This window comes from Neovison vison, chromosome 2 (assembly GCF_020171115.1).
Source record: "Neovison vison isolate M4711 chromosome 2, ASM_NN_V1, whole genome shotgun sequence".
Taxonomy (NCBI): Eukaryota; Metazoa; Chordata; class Mammalia; order Carnivora; family Mustelidae; genus Neogale; species Neogale vison.
The window spans coordinates 12,441,011-12,466,676 of NC_058092.1; the positions used below are offsets into that span (position 1 = coordinate 12,441,011).

The window sequence follows — 25,666 nt, forward strand, 5'->3', positions numbered from 1 at the left end:
CTGTGCTGTAAGATCCCCCACTCCTCAGCCCAGGACACCCAGACTAGCTTCTCTAATTGTGTAGCTGGTTCAGATCTACACTGTCCTCTTACAGTGGCCATTAGCCACAGGCGGCTATTTAAAATTAAATTACTTAAATAAAATAAAATCAGCTTCACTGTGATTTGGTGATGCTTAGCCTGGAGGCTCAGGTTTCAGCCACTCCCGGCTTTTAGTACGTCAGAAATTATTTCCAGATCCCTTCTAAAGCTGCCTGACCTCTCCTGAAAATACCCACTGCCCCTTGATGTCACCTTCAGAGTTTATTCAGGGCCTTCTCGAGAGTTCTCTGGTTGAACCGCACCACAGCCTTGGGGCTGGCTGTTAGGATTTCTCCTGGACAGAGACTTGAACTTGTGCATGCCCAGTATTATTTTTCTCCTTCCCTCTACAAAGAAGAATGTCTGAATAGCCAAGCAAGGTTCAGTGGCCTCGTGACACAGCAAATATGTGATGTGCTTGAATATATAAATGCCACCTCCCTCCTTCCAGGTGGTCTGGCTGGAAGATGACAGACTTTGTAGGCAGACAGCCTGGGCCGTAGGTCCCAGCTCCCTCTGATGCACTGAGTGAGCGAGTCTGGCTAAGCAGCTCCAAGTCTTTGTAAGTCTTCCTCCGTCTGTGGGATGAGGATGACAGTAACTGCCTCGTATGTGTTCCTGAAAATACAAAACAAAACAAGCGGCAAGGAATAGGTGCTTCTGAATGGTCCCAGATCGTCATGGGTGACCTGTCAGAGCAAAGAGAGCCAGTGGTTGGGACCAAGCTCATGTCAACTTGGGTTGGAAGGGCTCGGCTCTGTCTGAGTGGCTGGATTCAGCACCTTCAAGATGTCCGTGGGTGGGGTGCCTAGGTGCCTCAGGGGGTTAAAGCCTCTGCCTGTGGCTCAGATCATGATCCCAGAGTCCTGGGATGGAGCCCTACATAGGGCTCTCTGCTCAGCGGGAGGCCTGCTTCCCCCTCTCTCTCTACCTGCCCCTCTGCCTACTTGTGATCTGTGTCTATCGAATAAATAAATAAAATCTTTGGGAAAAAAAAAAAAAAAGATGTCCGTGGGTTGTGCCTGGGGGATGACATTGCTGACTCGGAAGTTTTCCTGCCGGAGCAGGAAAACCTGAGCAGAGATTTGCTCTGACAGTGGTGTAGGGCGACCAGACTGTCCTGTACGTGGCCACTAGCCACAGGTGGCTCTTGAAAATTAAATGACTTAAGGTGACACTATTCCAAATGAAGTTCTTTAGTGAGTTCCACTAATTAACTTCCACACGTTACATTCCAAGGGTGCAGTGGCCACACGTGGCTCAGGGGATGGCACAGACAGAATGTTTCCATCTTCCACCTGAGCTGCAGTTGGACGAGGCCCTCTGGGACCAGGCAGGCTGGCTTCTCGGTCTGGCTCTGCCATTCCGGCAGCGTGATCTTGGGCGGGCTCCTCTGCCCAACGCCAGCAGGTGGGAAGAAGGCAGGATCCACATTGTCCCAGCTGCTCATGGGAGATGCTCCCTGCTACCTGCACCCTCCTGGTGTGTGTCTCTCCCCCTCCTCTTGGGGCTTAGGGGCCAGGAAGTTGCCTTGAATTCTTGGCAGCAGTGGTTGCTGTCTTGGGCCTTTACAGGTGCCTCCCTTCTGGATTGGCAGGTATGGTCTTTTTTTTTTTTTAAAGATTTTATTTATTTGACAGAGATCACAAGTAGGCAGAGAGGCAGGCAGAGAGAGGGGGAAGCAGGCTCCCTGCTGAGCAGAGAGCCCAATGCGGGGCTTGATCCCAGGACCCTGAGATCATGACCTGAGCTGAAGGCAGAGGCTTAACCCACTGAGCCACCCAGGCGCCCCATGGTCTTTGTTTTTTTTTGAGGCTGGACTTAAAAACAAAGTCAACATTCACTCTGGCATAGTTTTAGATGGACAGAAAAGTCATCAGGGGTTCTGTGTACCCAACAGCCAGTTTTCCCCATGGTTCACATCTTAGGTGACCACGGAACGTTTCCCAGACCTGAGAAAGCCGGCTGGGCACACTACCATTCCTTGAACTCCAGGCTTTCTCCGGATTCCACGTTTTTCTTCTTATGCCCTTTACTGTTCTGGGATCGTGGGTTTAGCCCCTTCAGTGCCTCGCTTTGCGATCTTGGGAGATCTTGGGAGTGTCAGGGAGTAGCAGCGGGGGTTTGTAGAATGTCTGATAGAATGTCTGGGTTTGTCCTGCGCTCTTCCATGGTCAGACTGGGGTTGCGGGTGTGGGCTTATAGTGATGCGGAGGGGAGACACCCACTCATCCCAGCCTGTCAGTGTCTGCGCGCACGCGCAGCTGCCGCAGATAATCCACTTGGCCGCCTGGTGGAGCTGGTGAGAGCCGCCTCACTGGTTTTCCCATCCAGTCCCTGCTGCAGGGAAGCAGGCGAGGAGGTCCGGCTCCTTCTCACCTGTGGGGGCATGAAGCTTGGTCTCCCACATCTGGTCTAGTGAGGCTTTGCATGACCTTGTTTCTCACAGGAGGCAGGGGTCCCCCAACCCTCACCCCCACTTTGCACGTGGGACGATGGGAGATGGAGAGCCCCCGTGTCTGCCTTGGGATAGGGACGGGTGCCCTTGCAGGGGAAGTCCCCTGATCCTCATCACTGTGGTCTTACGCTGTCTTCTAAGGATGGGAAAATTCAGAGGGGAAGGGGCTTGTTCAAGGCCAGCCCAGCCTGGCCTCCCCAGCTCTCTGGACTCACAGCTCTGGGGGCGAGCGACTCCTGGCCCTCCACCCACCCCCCACCCTTGTGCCTTTCATGCCTTGCCCCTGGGTGCGGGGCGGCCAGAGGCTTCCTGGAGCCCGCTGTCCTGTCCCTCCCTGCTCGGCAGCCCTGTCCCAGTCCCTGCTGCCTCAATGACACTGTTTCTTGGCCCGCAGGGTGCCACCGGTGGTGAGCAACGGGCATGCTGTGGAAGCTGCTCTCTCCGGGGTCCGGCGCTCCAGCTGGAAGCGGAAGAGCTCCCGCCGGAGTAAGTGCCCCCCAGCCCCGTCATAGCCCAGGAGGGTGGACTGGGATAACCTCAGAGCCCCTTCTTCAGGCCCAGAGGGCCAGTGGGGGCTCTCATGAGCCATCGGGTCATCCTCATTGTGTGGGCTGCTGTGGGCTTGGTGGCAACTCTGAGAGGGACCGGCCACTGCCCATGCTGGGAGTTGTCCCCGTTTGTGGCCTGATGAGAGCCGTGGTCCAGGAGTTGGTCATTATTTGGCCGTTTATCTGCTCATCAAATACTCAGAAGCTCGTATATCAGGGCTGCTGGACTGGCAGTGGGGCCCACGATGAGGTCCCTCCAGGAGCGGAACCAGCCACATAGGCCGACAGTTACCTTGCAGAAGACAGGTGCCAGGAAGGGAAGGTGGGAGTGAGGGGAACCCAGGAGTCCTGGGGGCAGGGAAGAGAGAGCAGGGGTTGGGAAAAAGTGCATCCACACAGGGGGTGCCTGTGCGGGAGCCTGAGCCCCAGCCCCTGGGGGGAGAGGGGACCTGGGAAGCCACAGCCGCGGTGTGATAGAGGGTAGCACCCAAGCGATCAATGGGGGAGGCCAGGCTGCTGTGTCCCCAGCTCCTTCTGCACCTCCCAGCCATGCTTTTCTGAAGGCAACAGGGAACTACGAGAGTCAGGGGTTGGGGTGGGATGGGAGTGAAGCTGTTAGACAAGGCTGGGTGGGCTGCAGCCTAGGGAGGAGGCTGTCCGGGAGAGGGAGGCTGATGGCAGGAACTAGGGACCTGGAGAGAGTGAGCAGGTCTTAGAGCCATGCAGGAGGCAGAATCCTTCTGGGGGTGGCAGAGGGGTTGAGGGTGAGGCTTGCCTGGGCTCTGGGACACAGTGGGGATTTCAGAGCCCATCTGGCCCCTTATCTTCTCAGAAGGCCCATGGGGTGAAGACGCTCCCATCAGGGTGGGGACTGGTTTTCCAAACCCTAGCTCTCTGCTGGAAGGCACACCTCTAAAGAGGACAGAGCTTGGGGACACGGTTTTGAGGGGAGACCTCCTTAACTGGCACATCCTGGTAGCTGCTAATGGGGGTCAGAGTGGGCGCTGTGCCCTGCTCATTGCCCGCCCAGCAAAACGTTGGTAGAGGGATGTGTTCATTTGCTGAACTTTTCACCAGTCAGGACTCTGCGGGCTGAATTTTGGGGGGGGGGTGCTTTTCTTAACCCCACTCTCCAAATCCACCCCCCACCCCCTCATTCCCTATACTCAGGAGGGCTGCTTTGCCTGGCCCATCTCTAGGTGGGAGCTAGCTCTTTTTGCTAGTCCTGAGGGTCTGGGCTACTGAAGATGCTCTGGACCTCAGGGCACAGGTGCTGGGTCTGCTCCCTGAGGTCAGCCAGATGGGCAGGCTTGTGCAGGGCAGGGAGCTAGGTGGAGGTCTGTGGTCTTCGCTGGGAGGACGCCTCGCAGGGCTGGGGGGCAGGGAGAGGCAGGGGAACCGAGTCCTGGGAGAACCGCCGGCAGGGGCTCCCGAGGGGCCGGGCTCGGGCTGCTGGCGGAGCCGTCAGGCTGCGGGGTGGCGGCAGGGAGCGGCCAGCTGGTGCAGTCCTGCTGTCAGCCCGGCAGCCGCCTCCGCCCAGGCGCCACAGCCGCCTGAGCGCCCCTGTCCTCTCCGTTCGCTCCCAGTCGACCGGTTCACTTTCCCCGCCCTGGAAGAAGATGTGATTTACGACGACGTGCCGTGCGAGAACCTGGATGCCCATCAACCCGGTACGCCTCCTCCGTGCTTCCCCGCGGACTTCAGGGCCCGGGCGCGGGTCCGCTGGGGTGGGGGGGGGGCGGGTCCGGGGAGGGTCTGCTCCTGCTCTTTCGCTGCCCCGCCCCACCCGGCCATGCCCCTCCCTCTGGCTTTCGCCAACCACCGCCCGCGTCCTGGGAGCGGCTGGAGCCTGCTGGGGGCGTGGCCAGGCCCGGCAGGGGGGGCGGGGACCGCCTGGCTGCGGGGACCCCCTGGCTGCCGGGATTGCCCACTCCCGCGGGTGCGGGGCCCGGGCCAGTCATTTTACCTCCCCAAGACTGCATTTCCTGTCTCGGGAGAACCGGGAGGTAGCCCGGGCTTCCCAGGGCTGCTTGGGGAGAAAGTACAGCTCGTTAAACCTGACCGCTGGGGCAGAGAGGATTGCCTTCACCCCGCTCTGGGCCCGGGAGGCTGGGAGATTGTGGCTGTAGGGGGGTAGCAGTTGGGGGGTGGGTTAAGTCTGCCTGAGTTGGGCTGTCCCCCAGCCCCAGTATAGTCACCCAGCCGGAGAGAGCACCACCCGGACCCAGGGAGGCCTGCTTGCTAACTGTTCACCGTGAGAGCCATCTTTGCCTGAAACATGAGGCCCGCTACTCCTCACGCTTTGTTTGCTGGAATCTATTTAGAAACTTTGATCCGGGGTATCATGGCTCCATTGTACAGACAAGGAAAGAGGCGGGGCTGGGAGTTGAACCTGATTATTCTGACTCCCAAGTCCGCTGCTCTGTCCCCTACCCCAGGAGGGTTTGGGTGGCATCCTCTGAGAGAGGATGCAAGTTTGGTTAAGCCCTGGAGGTCTGCAGGGCAGGGCTTATGGCTCCCGGTAACGCTGGCATCAGAGAGGTTAAGCCACCAGCTGCTGATCACACAGCCTGTGTTGGAGGAGCTTCTAGTCTGATGAGGTGGCCATCACCATCGTTGGGCTGTGCACAGTCCAAAGGGAGAGCCACGCAGACAACGGGAGAAGGCCCCAGGGCCCTCAGAGCCACACTCCTGATTCCTGTTCCGGGAGCAGGGACAGGTGGGCCAATGATAAACTCACCCCTTCAGCAAGCCTGGGGGGTGCTTGATTATCCCTACCTGTTGCTCACTTGAATCCAGGCGGAGGAGCGGAAAGGCACACTGTTGGGAGGCAGTGAGGTCTTGTCGGAAGGTACCAGATCCCAGAGATGGGAGTGGCTTGGGGTCCACTGTTTCACCCCGTTGGGCTCTTTTCCCACCCGAATCAGATCAAGCAACTCCTCACTTGGCCTCAGACTCCACTGAACACTGAGATGCCATCGAGCACTTGTCCCTAACGTGGTGAAAAGGAGGTGGCCAAGAAGTAAGCTCTGAGCCCACCCATCCCACGGCTTCCACCCTCGGGGCTGCGGGAGGGTTGAGTCCCCTGAGGCTGTGGCTGGCCCTCCGGGTGGGTACCCTGCACAGGCAACACAGGTGCTGTTGGCATCACACCTGCCCAGGCCCAGCACTGACCTTCACGGACCGCTGGGGGCTCAGTGGGTGCTCAGAGAGGAGAGGAGGTTAAGTGACAAGGGGCAGGCCGCACATCCAGCCCTGGCTTCAGATCCCAGTTCTGCCATGCCACAGAGCTCAGTGCCTTTGGGCCCCGGCTTCTTCATATAAAATCATGATATCATCCTGACCTCATGGAATATCATCCTGATACTTTGGGGGGGGGGTCACACCAGAGAACTTCTGCTTTGTCTGTCTGGACCTCAGTCCATTTCATCTGTAGTATTGGGGCAATAATGGCGGCATCCTCGGTGGGTGAGGATGCCATGAGAAAATTGGCACAGAGCACTGAGCCAGTGGTGGGCCGTCCGTGGGAAGGGAAGGGAAGCTGTTAGTGAAGGCTGAGGCCCCAGGAAGCAGAGGGTGGGAACCAGGATCTCTGTAGGGTCCCCAAAGGCTGAGGATTTGGCTCAGGCTCAGGGATCTGGTGATGCTTTCTGCACTGGAGAGAGTCTTCCTTCCTTCCTTCTTTCCTTTTCTTCCTTCCTTCTTTCATTTATTTACTTTAGGGAGAGTGCAACTGTACAAGCAAGGCAGGGAGGGCAGAGAGGGAGGGAGAGGGACACGCAGACTCTGGGCTCAGTGCAGAGCCCGATCCGGGACTTGATTTCAGGACTCTGAGATCATGACCCGAACCAAAGCCAAGAGCTGATGAACCGACAGAGCCACCCAGGCGCCCCTGGAGAGAGTATTTCTAAATGAGCCTGGGGGATGGTAGGGTTGGCAGGCCTCAGCAGAAGGCAGTGTGGTGAATGGAGGGAGCCTGGCCTAGGAGTCTTCGGCCCCATCTCCCTGCTCTGTCTGGCCCCGGGCAAGCCACGTGTCCTCTCCAGGCCCCTGTTCTGTCTCCTTCCTAATGAGGAGGTGATTCCTTGTGCCCTGCCAACCAATCTTAGGGCTGCGGGGCGAATCCAGCAGGAGGCCTTACATACTGAAGATGTGGGTGGGTGGGAGGCGGGGTCTCCAGGAGGCGCGGGGAAGTAGGCACTCAGAGGCTGCCCGACTTCTTCCTCAGAGGGAGCCCCAAGACCTGGGCTCCGGCCCTTTGCTCACGGGTCATGGGCTCTTTGCTGCAGTAATAAGACAATCAGCCCAGCATTGTAAAGGTCACAGCCTGGTCACCAGCTGCTCCAGTCCCTGGAGACATTAGTCACTATTATCTTTTGCTTAAAAATAACCTAATGCTCCCTCATCTTGAGACCCGAGTCCTCAGCTAAGCCTCAGTGTGTCTGTTTGCTCTTTGGGCGACAATCTCCCGGTCCCCCTACTCCCTGGCTCCCGTGTGGGGTGGAGGTGGTGGCCCTGGGTCAGTGGGATGACACCCGGGCCCGCCCAGAAGGCCCGTGAGCAAGGACCAGCTGCTCTTTGCTGAGCGCCCGCCATGCGCTCGGCTCTTTGCTAGAAGCTCTCAGTTCATATTTTGTTTACTTGACCTTGACCTTTGGCTTATTATTATCACTGTCTGGCACAGAGAACTCCAGTAACCAAGCTCTCTGCTCTGGGCAGATGTTTTTTAACCCCTTGTGCCATATTTCTTGTGCATTGACAAGAGCATGTTCATCTTCGGGCACTTTTTGGGGTCTGGCCTCACGTTTGTGGGGCCTGCAGTTCAGTCCTTCAGGTGACAGGCCAGGAAGTGCAGCCCAGAGAGATGGGAGTGAAGCCCAAGGTCTCTGCGCTGCAGCTGGTCCTCCTTGGGCAGTGGCTTTTCCACCTCCATCCTGAAGCAGCCTCTCACTCCGCATGTGACAGGGAGCACGGGTGTGCTCCGGCCTTGGGGGTCCTGTCCCTCCTGGCCAATGGACTCTCAGCCCTTTGCCCTCCACTTCATCCGCGGAGCTTTGGAAGACGAGGGAACCCTCCTGGATGCTGGGCTAGGGGTGCCCCCTACTGGACCATCCCGAACCCCCATGGGAAACTCAGATTTGGGGTGAGGGGTCCGTCCCCCACTCATTTAATGGCCTAGCAATTTCTGTTTTGCCCCCGAGGTTGCTGGGGCTGGAGCTGAGGGCTGGAGTCAGGACTTGGTTCTAGATCTTCTGTTTCCCAGTAAAACATTCCCGGAGGCCCAGGATAAGCGCTCAGATCCCAGAAGAGTGTTACGGAGGAGTGGTGGGAAGGGATTAAGGAGACCTTTGTGTGCCCGACACATTTCGTGTGCCTTTCCACGTTTTCTCGTGTCCTCCTCCCTTACCAGGTGGATGCTGCGTGCTCATCACCTCTGTTTTATGGACGAGGAAGACGAGGTGGAGCCTCAGGGCTGAACCATGACCACCTCCCATCCCCCACCTGCCTTCCTGGGTCAGAAACTGGGTCTGGGGGGCTTGGCACGGGGGCCTCTGCTTACCACCCTGTCCCTTGGCCTGCAGGGGTGGAGAGGAACCTGCTCTATGAGGATGTGCACCGGGACGGAGGGCCCAGGGAGGCGGAGGACCTAGGCTGGAGCTCCAGTGAGTTCGAGAGCTACAGTGAGGACTCGGGGGAGGAGACCAAGCCCGAGGCAGAGCCTGCCAAGCACCGAGTGTCCTTCCAGCCCAAGGTAAGGGGATGGGCGTCTGTCATCCCAGCCAGGGCACTGCGACCCCTGGGGACTGGCTAAGGAGGGTGGTGAGGGCCAGACCTCAGACTCGTATCCAACCAGGGACCCCTGGGAATGTACAGTGAGCAAGTAGATGGCCCAGGTGTCACCAAAATAGAAAATGATCCACCGGCATTGCTGTTTGACCACGGAGAGCCTGCAGCCTGGAATGGGCGAGGTTAATACCTGGCTCAGGTCTCCCTCCCCCACCGCATTCCCATGGCAGACCAGGCAAGGGACCATGATGCTCATGGGCTCAGATCTGGCCGCAGGGGCCTCCTCAGGACAGGCTTCAGGCAGCCCAGCCTGCTGATGAGAGTTGGCTCTTAGATCAGGTCAGCTAGGTCTCCCTGCCCTCCAGGACGCATTCTGAGACCAGTCCTAGACCCATACAGTCCTCTGCCCTTGGGGAAGTGAGCAAGGGGCAGGGGGAGGGGGGCTGCTATGGTTAGGACACAGTTGCCCAGAAGGCCTCTTTCCAAGGTCTTTTAAAATGCCATCCATGCATTTGTTTCTGCCCAGAGCAGGGGTCATTCAGCTGGTTTCCGAGCCATGGAAGCCAAGAAGAGGATGGATTGTCTCCTTCCTCCTGAGACGGCCTGTTCCTCCCGTTTGTTCTATAGAAGCCACCAGAAAGCAGAGTCTAGCGGTGTGGGGTTTCATGGGGGAGTAGCTTCTTACAGGCAGGCCCAGCCCCACCAGAGGTGACTGGGTTCCATCAGCCTCCTTCTGAAAAGACACAGACAAGTAGACACCCAAAGGTGGTACAAGGAGAAGGCAGGGGCCCCAGGACGAGGCTGGGTTACAGGTACCTCCCGAGTCCTGCCTAGTGCCTCCTGTCCCTTTCTGAGTTTGAGGATCCCCTCTGGAGGGGAGTTGCTGGCCAGGGCAGCATCTGTACTTTGACTCTTCGGATAGACCTTCTTCCACCCAGGAGGGGCTTCCCAAGTTCCCGAGAAGCCTGGGAGTTGAGCCTGTCTCCTTTGAGCCCAGTCTTGTGGCTGCGCCTCCATCGGCTGGGCCACTGAAAGTGGCCTTGACATCTTGCTAGGATAAAGTTAAGCATCTGGTGATAGCTACTGTGTGCCCAGTCATTTCTGAGGTTGCGGGCAGGGGTGCATGGGACAGGAAGGCCCAACCCAATTGGCCAACCATTATGGTCTAGGAGGAGATACCAAATATGAAGCAATTTGTCAAAAATGAGGCCAAGAATGCCTTTCTGCAAACACGAGCCCAAGTATCTAAGGCCACATGTGGGACACGGGCTGATAGGGCTAGTCAGAGGGGGACTTCTCTGGCACAGAAGCCAGAGGCCTGGGAAGTGGTCCCAGGCTGGACTAATGGCCCAGGAGAAAGCCTGGGAAGAATCCTGTTCCTCTTCTGTCCTGGGAAGGGACAGCATGCCCTGCTTTAGGGGAGAAAGGGTCCAGGTTATGAAGCCAGCATTGTCCCCGGGCGCCCCCCCCAAGATGAGGGCAGGACTCGTGCCCCACGGCTTTGTTTGGTATACTGTGAGTGGGAAGTGCTGGAGGCCAGACTGACCCTCATTCTCAGCCTCTGGCAGTCTCCTCCTAGTCCCCGGCGGCAGCTTTGCCAACCCCTTGACTTCTTGCTGGGGACCTGGAGAGAAACATAGACATCTCTCAGAGGGCAGGAGGCAGGCGGATGCTGAATTCGGGCTCCTCAGGGCTGGTCCTCAGACTGGCCTAGACATCAGGACCACGAGGGATGCTGATTTTTTTTTTTTTAAAAGATTTTATTTACTTATTTGACAGACAGAGATCACAAGTAGGCAGAGAGGCAGGCAGAGAGAGAGAGAGAGAGAGGAGGAAGCAGGCTCCCTGCTGAGCAGAGAGCCTGATGTGGGGCTTGATCCCAGGACACTAGGATCATGACCTGAGCCGAAGGCAGAGGCTTAACCCACTGAGCCACCCAGGCGCCCCTCGAGGGATGCTGATTAAAATCACAGACCCCAGGGCCTTACCCTCAGGAACTCTGGTTTAGGGTCCAAGTCAGCCCACCTACCTGCTTTGAACCGGTGCTCTTGTTCCCAGGGGATGCGAGGGGCCAGGGAGAGAAATGCGGGGGCTGGCCCTCTCCATGGCTGGGCCCCAGGGGAGGAGTCTCTGGGGGGTTGCCCATTACCTCTTATCTGTGGACCCTCCAGCAAGGGGCTTCTTCGGACCCTTCCTCGGCAGGCAAACCTTGCAGCAGGGTTCTTGAATTTCTAATCATGAGGACATTTGCCTTGGCCATGGGGCAAGGCCTGTCTGTTCCCTGAACAAAAGGCTTCCAGCAAGACGGGGGGCTGTGGTGGCGGGAGGGAGCTTTCCTCTGGCGCCTACCTCTGCCCTGAACACCCCGCTGAGCCTTCTTTGCTGTGCTCTGCCCTCCTGAGCTGCTGGGGGTCCACCTGCTCCCATGCCTGGCCCTGCACTGGCTGCATGGTTTGGGGCCGCCATTGCTTGGCAATGTCTTGTGTGTGCTGTGGGGCATCAGGCAGCAGAGATCTGGTGGCATTTGACCCTGTCCTTGGAGTCTGATGGGGGGCCTGACTCCCCGTCCAGCTGCAGGAGAGCTAGTGTAGTCCCTCCTTCAGGGGTCTTTGAAGGGCAGCCCTCAGCGGGTGGATTTTTGCCAAAGAAAGTGACTGAAGGGTCTGCAGAAGGACCTCCTTGGAAGCCTCTGACCTAGATGTAAGCAGGGGCCTGATCCTGTTATGTTAATAAGTACCTGCTGGTTGTAAACCATGGTCAGTGGGATTCCCCCTGCCCCCCCAGTTGTAAAACAGGCTGCATTGGACTTTTCCTTTTTCTGACCATGACCTCTTCATAATTGAGGTTACCAGTGATCCAGCTGGCCAGGGCACTGGGCAGAAATGCCAGCTCTGACCTCAGCCTTGCTCACTCCTCTACTCGGATCTGGCCAGTCTGCCATTGACCTCTGATTCTGGTTCTTCTAATCCTGAGAGAGGCAGAGGGGCAGTGCAAAGCCAGGCCCTTTATGATTTTATTGTGTCAATTTACAGATGAAACAGGACTCAGTATAAACCCCAACTCTCACAGCTTTGGGGAGTCTGAGTAACTCTCAGAAGGACCTCTGTTCTGCTGTTTCTTTGCATTAATAGTAATAAGCAGTTACTTAGCGTGGTATGTTTACAAAGCAGTTCATGCAATTTTCCTAATACCCTAAAGTGGTTGGTATTATTTGCATTAAAAGTCTCATGTTATTGATCAGAGAAGTCAAGACAGAAGCTTAGAGGCAAAACGATATGGTTAGGGTCACCCAGGAAGTAAGTGGTAGAGCTGTAACTCAATATCACATCTGATTTGAAAGGAAATGCATCAACCTTCTGTCCATGCATGCATGCAACAATTAATCCATCCGTCTGTCCATCTAATCATCCATCCATCCATCCAAGTGTCTATCCCATTTTTCCACCTGCCCATCTATCCATCCAACCAAGTATCCATCCATCCATCCATCCATCCATCCATCCATCCATCCAGGTATCCATCCATCTGTCCATCCACCCATCCACCCAACTATCCATGCATGCATCCATCCATCCAAGTATCTGTCCATCCATCCATCCATCCATCCATCTACCTGTCTATCCATCCATCCATCCATCCATCCATCCAAGTATCCATCCATCCATCCATCCAAGTATCCGTCCATCCATCCACCCGTCTATCCATCCATCCATCCAGTATCCGTCCATCCATCCATCCATCCATCCATCCATCCAAGTATCTGTCCATCCGCCCGTCTATCCATCCATCCATCCAGTATCTTTCCATCCATCCATCCATCCATCCACCCATCTACCCATCCATCCATTTATCCATCCAAGTATCCGTCCATCCATCCAAGTATCTGTCCATCCATCCACCCGTCTATCCATCCATCCACCCATCTATCCATCCATCCATCCATGTATCCGTCCATCCATCCATCAATCCATTCAAGTATCTGTCCATCCATCCATCCATCCATCTATCCATCCAAGTATCCGTCCATCCACACATCCCTCCATCCCAGTATCTGTCCATCCACCTATCTATCCATCCATCCATCCATCCATCCAAGTATCTGTCCATCCATCCACCAGTCTATCCATCCATCCATCCATCCATCCATCCATCCATCCATCCAAGTATCCTTCCATCCATCCATCCATCCATCCAAGTATCCGTCCATCCATCCATCCATCCATCCATCCAAGTATCTGTCCATCCACCTATCTATCTATCCATCCATCCATCCATCCATCCATCCAAGTATCTGTCCATCCATCCATCCATCCATCCATCCATCCACCCATCCACCAGTCTATCCATCCATCCATCCATCCATCCATCCATCCATCCATCCACCCAAGTATCCGTCCATCCATCCATCCATCCATCCATCCATCTGACCAACTATCCATCCATTCAACACATATTGAGCACTTAGAATTTGTAAGGTAGTATAGTAACAGTTTCCATGTTTTGAGCACTTACTAAGTTCTGGCCTCTACATGTATTACCCATTTAATCTTCTCAGTAACTCTGTGAAGTAGTTACTATCCTGGCCACTTGACCAGTGAGGAATGTTAAGATACTTTAAAGAAGTAAAGATACTTTCCCAGCTAGTGAACTAGGGGGTGGTGATTTGAATGTAGACCTGCCTGCCTCCAGAGTTCATGCTCTTGGTCCCTTTACTTGTCTACCCCGGAATTAGTACTGTCTTGGTTTTCTGTATGCTTTACCAAATATCACTATTGCTCACACAATTTAGGCATTTGAATGTCTATCTGTTTGTCTCTCCACCCATCCATCTTCCCAGATAGTATATAAGCTAGTCAGCTACCCATCCTTCCATCCAACTGCCTACCTGCGCTCCCTCTGTCCCTCCCTCCCTCTCTCTGTTAACCCGTTCCTTCCTCCAGTGGTGTGCCAGAGCTGGCTCTTCCTCACTTACAAGATCTAGGAACCAATTGTACACTCACTTTCCAAGTCCACATTCAGTGACGTCACACCGGTAGTGTGAAATGCGGCACGGTAAGATCATTCACACCATGGAAATGCTACAAAGCAGCGCTTTTTCTCCTGGAGAAGCACGTGTTAAATATTTACCAGCACAGCATTGCTTCCATCCACCTACGAATCCCGCTGTGTCTTTATTCATTTATCTTACCGCTCACCTGTCCATTCATTTACCCAGTTCTGCGGTCATCCAGCTGTGTTTATGCATTTGCTCACCCATCCACTTATCTGTCCGTCCAGGCATCCATCATTCATCTGTCCACCCATCCTCTGTCTGTTGTCCATTCGCCTGTCCAATCATCCCTCCATTCACCGTTTTCCTATGCATTTGCCCCCCCCGATCCTGCCCACCCAGCCCACCACCCATCCATCTCACAAACTTGCTGAGAGCCTCCTATGTCATCAGCCCCAGGCTGGCCCCTGGGATGAGGGGATGCCTGAGACACAGTCCTTATTTTCCAAGTGCTGTTCCCCTTCCCTGAAGGGGGCCTAGCCGGTCCCTTCCTCCTGTCCTCACAGCAGCCAGGACACCGTCCCCGCTGCCCGTGTGTTGGGGTGGGACCCTGCTGGAGCCGATGCCTGGTGGGACCCCTCCCCACGCCCCACATCCCACCTCACCTGGTCTCCTTTCTCCTCTGTTGTCCTGTTTGTCTCCTCCCGTCCCGCCTGCTCCTCGCACCTGCTCTCCTTCTGCCTGGCTGCTTGGGGGCTCCAGCTTTCTCCAGACCTGACTAGGCTAAAGGAGAGATGCGCCAGGACTAAGAGAGACATCCTGGCTCTAAGAGCTGGGGGGAGAGACATGCAGGCGCTGAAGCACAAGTGCGACTGTAAGGTATTGTCCGTCTGTCCCCCTGCGTCCTGGCCGGGGCCCTGCAGAGGGGGACCTGAGCCCCTGGCACCCGCCCGACACGGGAGCCTGGCCGCATCTCATGTCCATGCTGGGACTGGCGCACTCCTTTCCACGTGCTTGCCTCTCTCTCTCTGAGCAAAAGCTTAGTGGTCTGCCAGCATTCCTGGGGGGTGGGGTCTGCACGCTCTCGAACCCTCCGCACCACCGGGGAGCCGACTCCTGAGCTCCGTCCCCAGAGAGGTTGATTCTGGAGGTCTGGCCTAAGGCCCAGGCACCTGCAGATTTGCGAACTCTGGCGGTGGGTGAGGGTGTGAGTGTGAGTGAGGGACGCTGGACATTCCTGCCCCTCTGAGCCGCTCACAGAGATCCAGGCTAAGGAAGGCTGTAGGAGAAATCACAGCACCTTCTTCTTAAATGGGACTCAGACTTCTGGATCATGGTGACATCGACAGCAGGGACTTCCCTTAATTGAGCACCTACTATGTGCTATGGGCTTTGGAGGCCTACAGGCCTGGCTTTGGATCCCAGTCCCACCACTTCCTCTCTGTGTGATCCTGGGCAGGCCTCTTGACCTCTCTGAGCCTTGGTTTCCTCACCTGTGAAATGGGGGCATTGACAGTACCAGTCCCCAGGTTGGATGGAAGGAAGGATTAGATGAGCTCAGATCTGTGAGGTGCTCCATGCTGCCTGGGAGGGTCAAAGTCCCTGTTACCTGTGCGCCTGTTGGTTTTGTCCCCAGAGCACCTGGGGAGGCAGCTATCTCTCTCTGCTGTCATTTGGCATCAGTGAGGCTGGTGAGTGAATCAGCGGGCTGGTCGTCACCACGCTGGGCAGTGGCAGAGCTGGGATTCAAACCTGGGTCTGTGCGTACCGCAGCTGAGTGGTATCCATCCTGGGCCACTGCTGGTTCCGACCGATCCTGAGACCTCCCGGGAAGAGGGGACAGACACTATAGTGTGCAGGGTCCTTGTATAGACATGCCACGGGGGGCCTGTGACCTAAATGGGGCGGCTTCACTTCTCAGAAGGCCAAGGCCCAGAGAAGAGCCGGGAGCTCATGAAGGGCAGAGTCCACCACTGGGGTTCCCGCCCTGACTGTGACCCTGGACTCGGACCCCCCCGCCCGGCCCCTGCACTGTGAAGGTGGGTGGAGGCAGCAGCTGACTTGGGGACACCTTCTGGGGTGTTCACTTGTTGCTCTTTTTTGCCCAGGAAAATGCCAAGAGAAGACCGCTTTGGGAGTTTGTAGGACAACTTCCTGCCTCGGCTCTCTGCCAGGAAGGAAGTGGGCTCAGAGCAGAGGTTTCTAATATGGGGCTTGTAACCCCTCCCACTGCTCCCCCAGAGGAGGGTGAGCATCTTTGTGCAGTTTCTGGAGTCGGTTTTTTGTCCTTCTCCTTAGATTATCAAGGCGGTTATGACCCCCTGACCCCTAACCCAAGAGGCCAAGAATCACTACTGAAGAATTGTGCCATTGAGATGCAGGGAGTCCCCCGGGGGACCTCCTCTTCCCCATGCTGGTTGTTTCCGGAAAGTCAGCATTGTTCCTGAAAAGCCACCACCCTGTGCCTAGGCCCAGCACCCCGTGGGTTTTTGCAAGCCAGAGAGCCAAGCAGTAGGGGGAGCTGGGGCTTGTTTGGAGGAAGGTGATAGGGAGAGCGGAGACCCGAGCCCCCCGCCCCACCCAAGGTGTGCTCTTGCCTTCCCCGCAGAGAGCCTCAGGGAGGAGGGAGTGCTCTGAGAACTCCCTGCTGGTTAGGACAGTCACGTGGCTGTTTACATTTAAATCAATTACAGTAAAATATAATCCGGACCTTGGGTCCTCAGCTGTACCAAGAGTTATTTGTTGGTGGACCCCCAGTGGGTATTTCCATCATTATAGGAAGTTCTTTCAGGGGGCGTTCTGTCGGGGAAGATGCTGGGGCTGGGGGCTGGGGACTGAGGGGCACAGGAATGACTTAGGGGCAGCAGCTCTGTGTGCAGGCCCCGGGCTCCCCCAGCACTCAGGGTGCCGGCTTCCCCCTCCCGGGTCCGCTTCCCGTTCTGCTCAGCTTGCTGCACGGTGTCTGTGGGTCCCTGCCTGCACAGGGAAGCTGCGCTCCGCTCTGTGGCCACTTCAGCCTTCCCCCACTTTCCTGGGCCTCAGCTCAGTAAGAATCTTGGCTGTTTGCGGGGGATGGGGGGGGTCCTCACTTGGGTTTGGCAGATGGGATGGGGGTGTGCACTCACGACCCCTGAAGTAACAGTGGGCGTGGTCGTTTTACTGTTTGACATGACTCCCTGGACCCCGTCTGTTAGTCCTCATAGATCTTGGCACATCTCAGTAGGGAAACTGAGGCTCAGTGAGGTTAAGTGACTTGTCCCGAGAGGTATAGCTGGGATCTGAACCCGGGCCTGGCTCTCCAGGCCTCAAGTCTTTTCCCAAAGGGAGACAATCGGGTTAAGACCCTTTTTTGCCGATTAAGAGGGTTCCTCCGGGGTGATCCCCAGAGAACGAAGGCCCCTTCTCACCTTGCCCCGGGATGTCTCAGGTGCCACTGCCTGGCTGTCCCTCTGGGCTTCTGCTGCCACCTCCCCTGGAACTGTATGGGCCCCAGGGTCTTGATGTGTGCCGCTCCATCTGGGAGGCCAGGGTGGGGCTGGTGGCCCTTGGTGGCAGGCATCCTGGGGTGTCCCTCAGCTTCTCTGATGAGCCCTTCTGCCTTTGCTCAGATGACCCAGCTCATGAGGGCGGCCAAGAGCGGGACCAAGGACGGGCTGGAGAAGACGAGGATCGCCGTCATGCGCAAAGTATCCTTTCTGCACAGGAAAGACGTTCTTGGTGAGGCACCGTGGACCTGGCCGGCAGGAGGCTGGGACTCAGCTCTGTGACAGCGGGGGCAGTGGGTGAAGCCACCTGGGGTCTGGCATCCTCTGGTGGTAGGGGATGGGGACTGACCCCCAAATATCTTGGCTGGTCCCAGTCAGGTTCCCCCCCTCTGGCAGGTATGACCCACCTCTTTTTGGGGGAGGTGGGGCCTCTCCCTTCAGTGTCCCTGCCCTTGGTCTCTGTCCTGGCAGTCTTGGCCTCCTGCCTCCCACGCTGTTCAGCTCACCTGACTTCATCTTTGAACGTTCCCGCTCTTTCCTTTGTCCATCGCCCATCTGTCCACCAGCCAATATTTATTGAATACCCCCGAAGTGCTGCACCCCATGCTGGGTATAGGGCCACCAAGACTAACAAAGCAGCATTTCCTCTGGGAGTTCCGGGCTCATATAAACAGGAAGTGACCACAGAAGCTGACAAGCAACCATGGGGAGCCGGGGAGGAGGGGAATGGAGGAGAGGGGGAGGGAGGGACAGGAGCTTGGAGGAGCGAGATGCAAACAAGTGGTCAGGGATGGGCTGGGAGCAGGAGGGGGATGGACCCAGGTCAGTCAGGTGTCGGGGAGTGGGGCAGGAAACTGGTGTTCTGGGCGGAGGCATCAGCGTGTGCAAAGGCCCTGGAGCTGGGCAGTAGGAGATGTTCAAGAAACGATTTTCGTGAGGGTCAACATTTATCAAGGATTTACTGTGTCTGGGCACCCTCTTATGATCCTTACAGTTCCTTGCTTAATCCTTACAGACACACCAGACAGTCCACAGGACTGCCCTGTTCCCATGTGGAGATGAGCTAACAGGCACAGAGAGGTTCAGTGACTCGCCTGGGGACACACAGGCATGGAGAGGATGGCCGGGGCTCCATGTGGCTGGAGTAAGGGGTGGGGCGTGAGAGGCTGGAGCCAGGTCAGCACAGATATTCAAGCCAGGGAGAACTCCGAGACTCTGTGCCCTCTTGAAAAGTTATGCGCTTTCCCTTCTCTCTGCTTCCATTTTCTCATCCGTGCAGTGGGGCCCCTGTGGCCTCTGTCTCAGGGGCCACGGTGAGAATGACCGAGGCAGTGTGTGGACAGAGCTCCTGGTTCTGCTGTGATGCATGTCATTCTCTGGGGGCAGTCACTGAGTGGAGGTGTTTGGGGCTGGGGCGACGTCTCGCCGGTGTGGGTTCAGATCCCGGCTCCACAGCCTCCTGGCTTCACGACCTTGCATCATTCTCAACGGGGGCTGGTTCCTCATCCATGAATTGGGTTCAGCCCCACCACTGCTTGCACCTGCTCCAGCACGGAACCTTTGGGGAAGCCACCGGCCCCTGACGAGGAGCCCTTCCAGGCTTAGTGGGGTGGCCTGGAGGAGGGACAGGGTAGACAGGCTGGTCGGCTGGGAGCTGCTCCTGGTCACCCTCCCCACCCCCAGACTGGCCAGGCTGCCAGCAGGCTCTCCCTAAGCCCTCCCCACCCCGCCCGCCAGCCCAGAGCCTTGCCTAAAGTGACCCTCCCACTAGCGGCGTTATTAATAGCCGCGGCAGGGCTCGGATCGCTGGCCAAGAATGTTACCCAGTGGCGCGTGGGGGAAGAGGAAGCCGCGGGGCCGGCGGCTGGGGTGGGTGCGGAGTGATGCCCGGGGTACCATGTGGGCCAGGCAGGAGGGCCTTCACCACCCCCACCCCCACACTGTGGTCCGCTGTCCCTCCTCCTCCTCCTCTTCTGTCTCCTGTTCAGGTAAGGGCCTGCCTGGGTGTCCCTGCTCCCTCGGCTCCGGCTCAAGGGTCACTGCTACCTCCTCCTTCCGAGCTTCCTGACTGCCCACGACCGCCACCACTGGGTTTCAGGCCCAGAGCAGCTGGGGTCCCGTCTCCCTGTGCCCGCATCTCTCTTGAGGGGACAGAGCCTTCCAAGGCCAGATCCCTGCACTCTGCCTGACCTCCCTCTTTCTCTCTGCCCGAGGCTCTGTCTGTCTCCTGCCCTCTGTCCAACAGCTGCCCCCACTCATGTCTGCACTGTCCCCTTGAACTTTTTTTTCCCCTTTGGGGAAAAAAGTTTTTTTTTTTTTAATGAAAAGAAGAAAACAGCTAAATAGCCCCGTTCTTCTTGGGGCTTACTTTCTTCCCCCTTTTGGGCATCCAGAAGAAAACTATTTTTAGTGCCTAGTGATGGAGACACGGGCCGCCTGGCTTTCACCGGGCCAGAGGCAGACCGGTCTGAGCGGGGACCGTGACTTCTGGCAGAGTCCATGCTGAGGGACGCCGCTCTGTGCGGCCCTGCTCGCTCCCCTTTATTTCTGGCTGGACACATCTAGCAGAGTACAGCAGTGCGTGACCCTCTGTGGCCCCGGGACCCCGGCCCAGGGGGGTGCCCAGCTCCTGGGGGCTGAGCAGGGTACGGTATCCTCACTTCTCATATGTCACCAGCCCATCTGACTTTCCAGGTGACTCGGAAGAGGAAGACATGGGGCTCCTGGAGGTCAGCGTTACGGACATCAAGCCCCCGGCCCCGGAGCTGGGCCCCATGCCCGATGGCCTGAGCCCTCAGCAGGTCTGTGTGCAGAGCTGGTTGGTGGGGGCCTTCAGGGGGAGGGGTGGTCAGGGGCCTTGTGAGTCTGGGTCTTGAAGGGAAAGTGTCGAGTGGGGCCTCCCGGTGGAGCCTCAGCTTCTTGTCTCACCAGCTACACAGCCTTCCAGACTGGACCCCGCAGGCACCATGCCATTGTCCCAGGGCGGTGGGCCCCCAAGCCTTGGGAGTGCTTGCTTCCCAGCCCTGGGGGACCGGGGCATTCTCGCTTAACTGTTTCACAGGGAGGTGTTGTTCGCAGGAAGGGGCTGCTGTGACGGGAGGGTTGAGGGGCATTAAGCTCATCCAGCTTAGGGGGACGTGGAGGGGCCAGCCTGCCCTCTGTCCATGGGCTTCTCCCAGGCACTGGGGGCCTTGGGCGATGCCTCCCTTCTCCCTCAGTGTCACCCTGGGACCGAGACCGGGTGACCTTGCTCTAGGCCTCTGTCAGGGGCATGTTGTCACATTAGCTGTCCCAGCCACGAAACGGGGAGAGACTCGCAGCCTTCTCTGGGTGTGGGGATGCTGAGCAAGTCGTGTCAGGGCGGCAAGTGCCAAGAAGGGGTTTGCCCCTCTTGGGTCTGGCAGAAAATCCTGATGTTTGGCCTCTTTAGAAAACCAGGGAGATGACCTGTGGCCACACCTCGTGTCTCAGGAGTCCGTCTGCCCGCTTTTCTCATGTCTGTTACCCCTGCCTCAGGCACCGAGGTGGTGATGCTCGCCACCGGGCAGCAAGCCCCTGCCAGAGCATTCGGAGCTGGACTCACGATGCTGGGCTCCTCTCCCTGGCGCTGGCCGGGCCTCTGTCCTCAGGAGACTCCTGGGTCCGGCTCAAGCAATGTTCATTACTCCTCACCACTGGCTCTCAGCCGAGGCGATTTTACCCCCCAGGGCAGTTGGCCACATCTGGTGACATTTATGGTTGTCACAGCTGGAGGTGTCCTTGGAACCTAGCGGGTAGGGGCCAGGGATGTGGCTCAGTGTCCTACACTGGCCAGGCCCCACAACTGAGACTCACTGGCCCCAGGCGTCAGGGTGCTGAGGTTGGGAACTCTGCTCTGGGACTAGCTCGGGCCCCCGGGGATCGCAGACGACGCATCCAGCCATGCGGTTGTGTGGGCCGTGGTCGGGCCCGGGGCCTGTGGGACTTGATGAGAAGGGTGTGCCAGAGGCAGAGTGGAGGTGTCCCAGGGGAGCAGGGGAGATGGCGGCGTTGGGGACCTGGATCGCTGCTCAGGATGGCTGTCGGGGCACTACGACAGTTGGTCCTCCTCTCAGCCATGGACCATGGTGGATGGGCTCCCGCCTCAGACACCTGTCCCACAACACCTTTCATGACCTCTGGCCTGGCTTTGGGTCACCCGGGATGCTCTAAAAACCCCAGTACCCGGGTGGTGCCCCGTACTGCCTCTATCAGACTATAGGGGCTGGTGGCTGGGGGGCGGGGGGCAGTAGTTTCAAAGACACCATTCGAGGCCGCTGAGCAGCCGAGTGTGCCGCCGCCCCTGTTGTCTCTGAGCTGCTGACCAGGGGAGGTCTGTTGGACTGGGGCTGGTCAGGCTGCGCCTGAGCGTGTGTGGACTTGGGCTGAGGAGAGAAGGCGCCAGCAGGAGGGGGCGCGATGTTTGGCCTGCAGTGGAGCCCCCTCGGGGGGGGGTGTGAGGGCACCCTATGACCCGCCTGTGGGAGATGGATTGGTGGGGGGTGGGATCTGCAAGGCATGGGTGCTGAGATCTCTCTTCCATCTAAGAATCTCCTAATCGAGTTGCCCGGGGAGGGGCCTGCCTGACCCCGTGCAGGGGAGGTGGTGATTCCCTGTACCTGGATGTCTGCAGGCAGAGGTGTGGCAGGGCGCTGGGGCCCCAGCACCCGCAGCCCCACCTGCAGTCTGGGCTCTGTGGGGAAGTGGACGCCTGCGGCTCCCAGTGCTCCCCGGGGCGGGCTCTGGCACCGAGGCTTCTTTTCCCGGCACGCTGGGCCCGGCACCTGTCCTCACTCAGCCCGTGGGGCGGCAGGTGCAGGCGCTGACCATGCTCTCTGGCCGCGCAGGTGGTCCGGAGGCACATCCTGGGCTCCATCGTGCAGAGCGAAGGCAGCTACGTGGAGTCTTTGAAGCGGGTGCTCCAGGTATGACTCCAGGGGCCTCTGGGGAGACAGCAGGGGGGACCCCAGAGGGACACTTTGTGATGAGTGTTGGGGACAGTTCTAAGGGGAAGGGGCCACAGGCCACCGCTTTTGTGGGGACAGCAGGAATTCCTGACACCTCAGTGTTCATGGGGTTCTGCATTTTGGATACAAAGTTGGGGGTCTGTGAAGGGAGGCATGTCCTTTAGGGCGGAGGGTGCCGTGCCTTCCTTGCCCCTCTAGGAGCCCTGGGCAGGGTCGTGTCTCCGAGCCTCCTGGGGCCACCCCGAGGCTGGAGCAGGTGTACCTCCTCTGGCAGTCAGGATACCTGGTGTCACTGTGTCAACTCTGGTACCAGCCTGGTCTGGGGTCGGCACTCCTGACGTCCTGAACCCTCTGGGATACCGTGGCCTTGGGAAAGGCCAATAGGGAGGCCATTTTTGGGGTTGTGGGTGTTGGTGACACCCTTCTCCTCCCCTCCTGAGTTTGGATCCACAGAAGGGGAGCCCAGGCGTCAGGCAGGGAGACGTGGAAATATCACCGTGTTAGCGGGTTGGGGCTAGCTCTGAGTCTAGGGGCCATGGGAGCTAGCTGGGACATCACTGCCACCTCTCCTTTGGGGGACTGGCTCAGTCATAGGCAGAGCTGGATAGGGCCAGCTGGGGCCTCAGGGCCTTGCCTCCATGGGGCTCCGTGTGGGTGTCTTCCTCCCACCCCCGCTTCACGCCCAAGTCCAGGGGTAGGTGTGGGTTGTGGGCAAAGAGGGGCCAGGTGTGTTACATCCATGGAGATCCTTCCAGAAGGATGAGGAGTGAGGAAGGTCTGCCTGTGGCCTGCCGAGTCCTGCAGGGGCCTTGTCCAGGTTGCCCATGGGGCAGGTTGGGGGAGGGGCCGTGGCGGGGCTCCGGGGCACTGACCGCCTGGGCCCTGCAGGACTACCGCAACCCCCTGATGGAGATGGAGCCGAAGGTGCTGAGCGCCCGCAAGTGCCAGGCGGTGTTCTTCCGCGTGAAGGAGATCCTGCACTGCCACTCCATGTTCCAGATAGCCTTGTCCTCCCGCGTGGCTGAGTGGGACGCCACCGAGAAGATCGGGGACCTCTTCGTGGCTTCGGTACGTATCCCCAAACTCTCAGGTGCAAACCGCAGCCCTGACCTGGGTACCATCCGGGCCGGCTTCCTGCCGCCACCTGGTCACCTCTCCAAGCCGGCAGGAGCCAGGGGTCGCAGGGCCTGGGTCTGCCTGGCCCTAGATGGGGTGGGCGTGTCACTTTCCAGTAGGTCCTTGGAGGCATCCACGGCTCTGGTACCGGTGAAGCCTGCTCGCTGTTCTGGCCCTGGCCTCGTGGCAGCCCCTGCAGGAGGCCAGACAAAGTGGGCAGCCACCCAGCTGGTCCACAGCTTCCCTACTGAGTGCTTGCGGGGTGCCCAAGGTCAGCCCTGCTGGTGTAGGCCGTGGCCTTGGCCCCCAGAGGACGCTGCGGGGCATTGGGCGAGCGCAGTGGATTGCGCTCCAGGAGGCCTGCCTGGGTCCTAGCTTGGTTTTGTCCCCTAGGGCGGCTCCAGGCTCTCTCTGGGTTCGGGTCCACAGCTGAGGGGGGCTCTTGTGAGCCCCAGAGCCATTCATGGAGTGTGAGGGGGGTCAAGTTGGGGGAACTCCACTTTGATCTGTTGTAGGTCATTGGGTTTTTCTAAAAGAAAAAAAAAATCGTTGTTTTGAAAATCCCAGCACTCAACAGATCTGATGCCCTGGGCAGTGTGGACAGGGCCTGGGGGCAGGGGTGCCGTCCTTGGGGCTGGAGGGCCAGGGTGTGGTGAGGAAGGGCACGTGGTGAGGGGTGTCAGGCGTGTCCCCAGCCCCCCCTTCTCCTCCCTTCGCCTTTCAGGGCTGCCCTGCTGGGGGCGGGGGAGGGTCCCTGGTCTCTTGGCCCTCTTCCTCCCTGGGACCGCGGGCATCTCTCCATCTCTCGGAGCCTGGTTTGCTCCTCTCAGTGGGGTGACAGGTTTTCCTGACCTCAAGGCTGATTGTGAGCCTCCGGGAAGCCAGTACGGAGGGCGGGGGTGCTCGCCACCCTTCCCCTCACGTCGTGGTGACCCTCCCTCTCTGCGCTCGTGTCCGTCCCAGTTCTCCAAGTCCATGGTGCTAGATGTGTACAGTGACTACGTGAACAACTTCACCAACGCCATGTCCATCATCAAGAAGGCCTGTCTCACCAAGCCCGCCTTCCTCGAGTTCCTCAAGGTGGGCCCGCGGGGGTCGAGGGCGCCTCTCAGTGGGTTTCTGGGAGGGAGAGGGCACTGGGACCCAAGCTTGGGGGTCGCATCGTTGCTGTGGCCTGGGTGCCTCCCCTCTTTCCTTTGGGACAGCCCCAGTGCCATGGGAAGAAAATCGGTCTCTTGTGCCCCCCAGGAGGAGGCTGATAATGAGTTAGAGGGTCTGTCCGCAGCTTGGGAAGCTGGAGTTGGGCCAGGTGGAAGTAGGGGTGGTCTCCCGGTTATGGTGTTAGTCCAGAGGCCTTAGCCTGACTGCTCCAGCCTGCCAGGACTGGGGGGCTGTGTGGGGGGATCCCGTGGTGACAGAGAGCCCTGGCTGCAGAACCAGGGACCCCCAGGCTCTTCTCTCAGGGCCGAGGCTGAGCAGGGTCCTGGACCCTGGGTGGTGGCGGGGAGAGCCCAGGATGGGCGGTGTCTTCCCTCTGGGATGCTCGGCACCCTCTGCAGATGGGGTAGGGGGCAGGGGGGTCGGTGAATGAGTCCACCTGCTGTCCCAACAGCGGCGACAGGTGTGCAGCCCAGACCGCGTCACACTCTACGGGCTGATGGTGAAGCCCATCCAGAGGTTCCCCCAGTTCATCCTCCTGCTTCAGGTACGGCTCGGGACTGGCCTCCGGGGACCTGCAGGGTGTGGCCTGGGCGGGCGAGCCTCCTGGGGTGGGGGCTTCTCATCTGTCATCCACAGCCCATCTGTCTGCTGGACCTCTAGCCCGCGGTCCCTGCTTTCTCTGCTCCCAGAGTGGCGCTGATCATGTTGGACAGCTTATTGTCCACCTCCCCGGCGTGGAGAGCTGGGCCACTGGTGGTGGCGGGAGCCGCAGTTGCAGGAAGGGAATGAGGGCACATGGGCTCCCAGGCCCTCGGGGGTCCTGGCAGCGGGGAGATGCTCAGTAAGTGAGCTGACTTTGGCCACTTCAGGACCCTAGAGAGAGCGTTAGTCCCCTCACTGGGCCCTGAGAGCTTGGGACACCTCCCCTGATGGCTGAGGGCCCTTAGTCGGGGTAAGCCCCCTGCCACCGAGCTGGGCAGGGGGGCTGCCAGGCCACGGACCCCCGTGGCACTTTCCTCTCTGTCCTCAGAGTTGTCAGCTGCAGGAGGGGGCTTT

General features: G+C 58.3%; 1 protein-coding gene across 6 annotated transcripts in view; it reads left to right on the plus strand.

Annotated features, from left to right (window-relative positions):
• ARHGEF10L (Rho guanine nucleotide exchange factor 10 like) overlaps positions 1 to 25,666 on the plus strand; it is a 100,796-nt gene that overhangs the window by 14,242 nt on the left and 60,888 nt on the right. For 2 of the 6 annotated variants that reach the window (XM_044237273.1, XM_044237274.1), the window contains exons 4-13: positions 2,933 to 3,024; positions 4,673 to 4,756; positions 8,669 to 8,838; positions 14,626 to 14,742; positions 17,472 to 17,580; positions 20,043 to 20,149; positions 22,214 to 22,291; positions 23,222 to 23,401; positions 24,413 to 24,529; positions 25,062 to 25,154. In XM_044237273.1, coding sequence (XP_044093208.1) covers positions 2,933 to 3,024; positions 4,673 to 4,756; positions 8,669 to 8,838; positions 14,626 to 14,742; positions 17,472 to 17,580; positions 20,043 to 20,149; positions 22,214 to 22,291; positions 23,222 to 23,401; positions 24,413 to 24,529; positions 25,062 to 25,154 — 1,147 coding nt within the window. Of the gene's footprint in view, positions 1 to 2,932; positions 3,025 to 4,672; positions 4,757 to 8,668; positions 8,839 to 14,625; positions 14,743 to 17,471; positions 17,581 to 19,120; positions 19,337 to 20,042; positions 20,150 to 22,213; positions 22,292 to 23,221; positions 23,402 to 24,412; positions 24,530 to 25,061; positions 25,155 to 25,666 lie in introns of those variants that run through there. The other 4 variants (XM_044237275.1, XM_044237276.1, XM_044237277.1 and 1 more) reach the window with 2 other exon arrangements.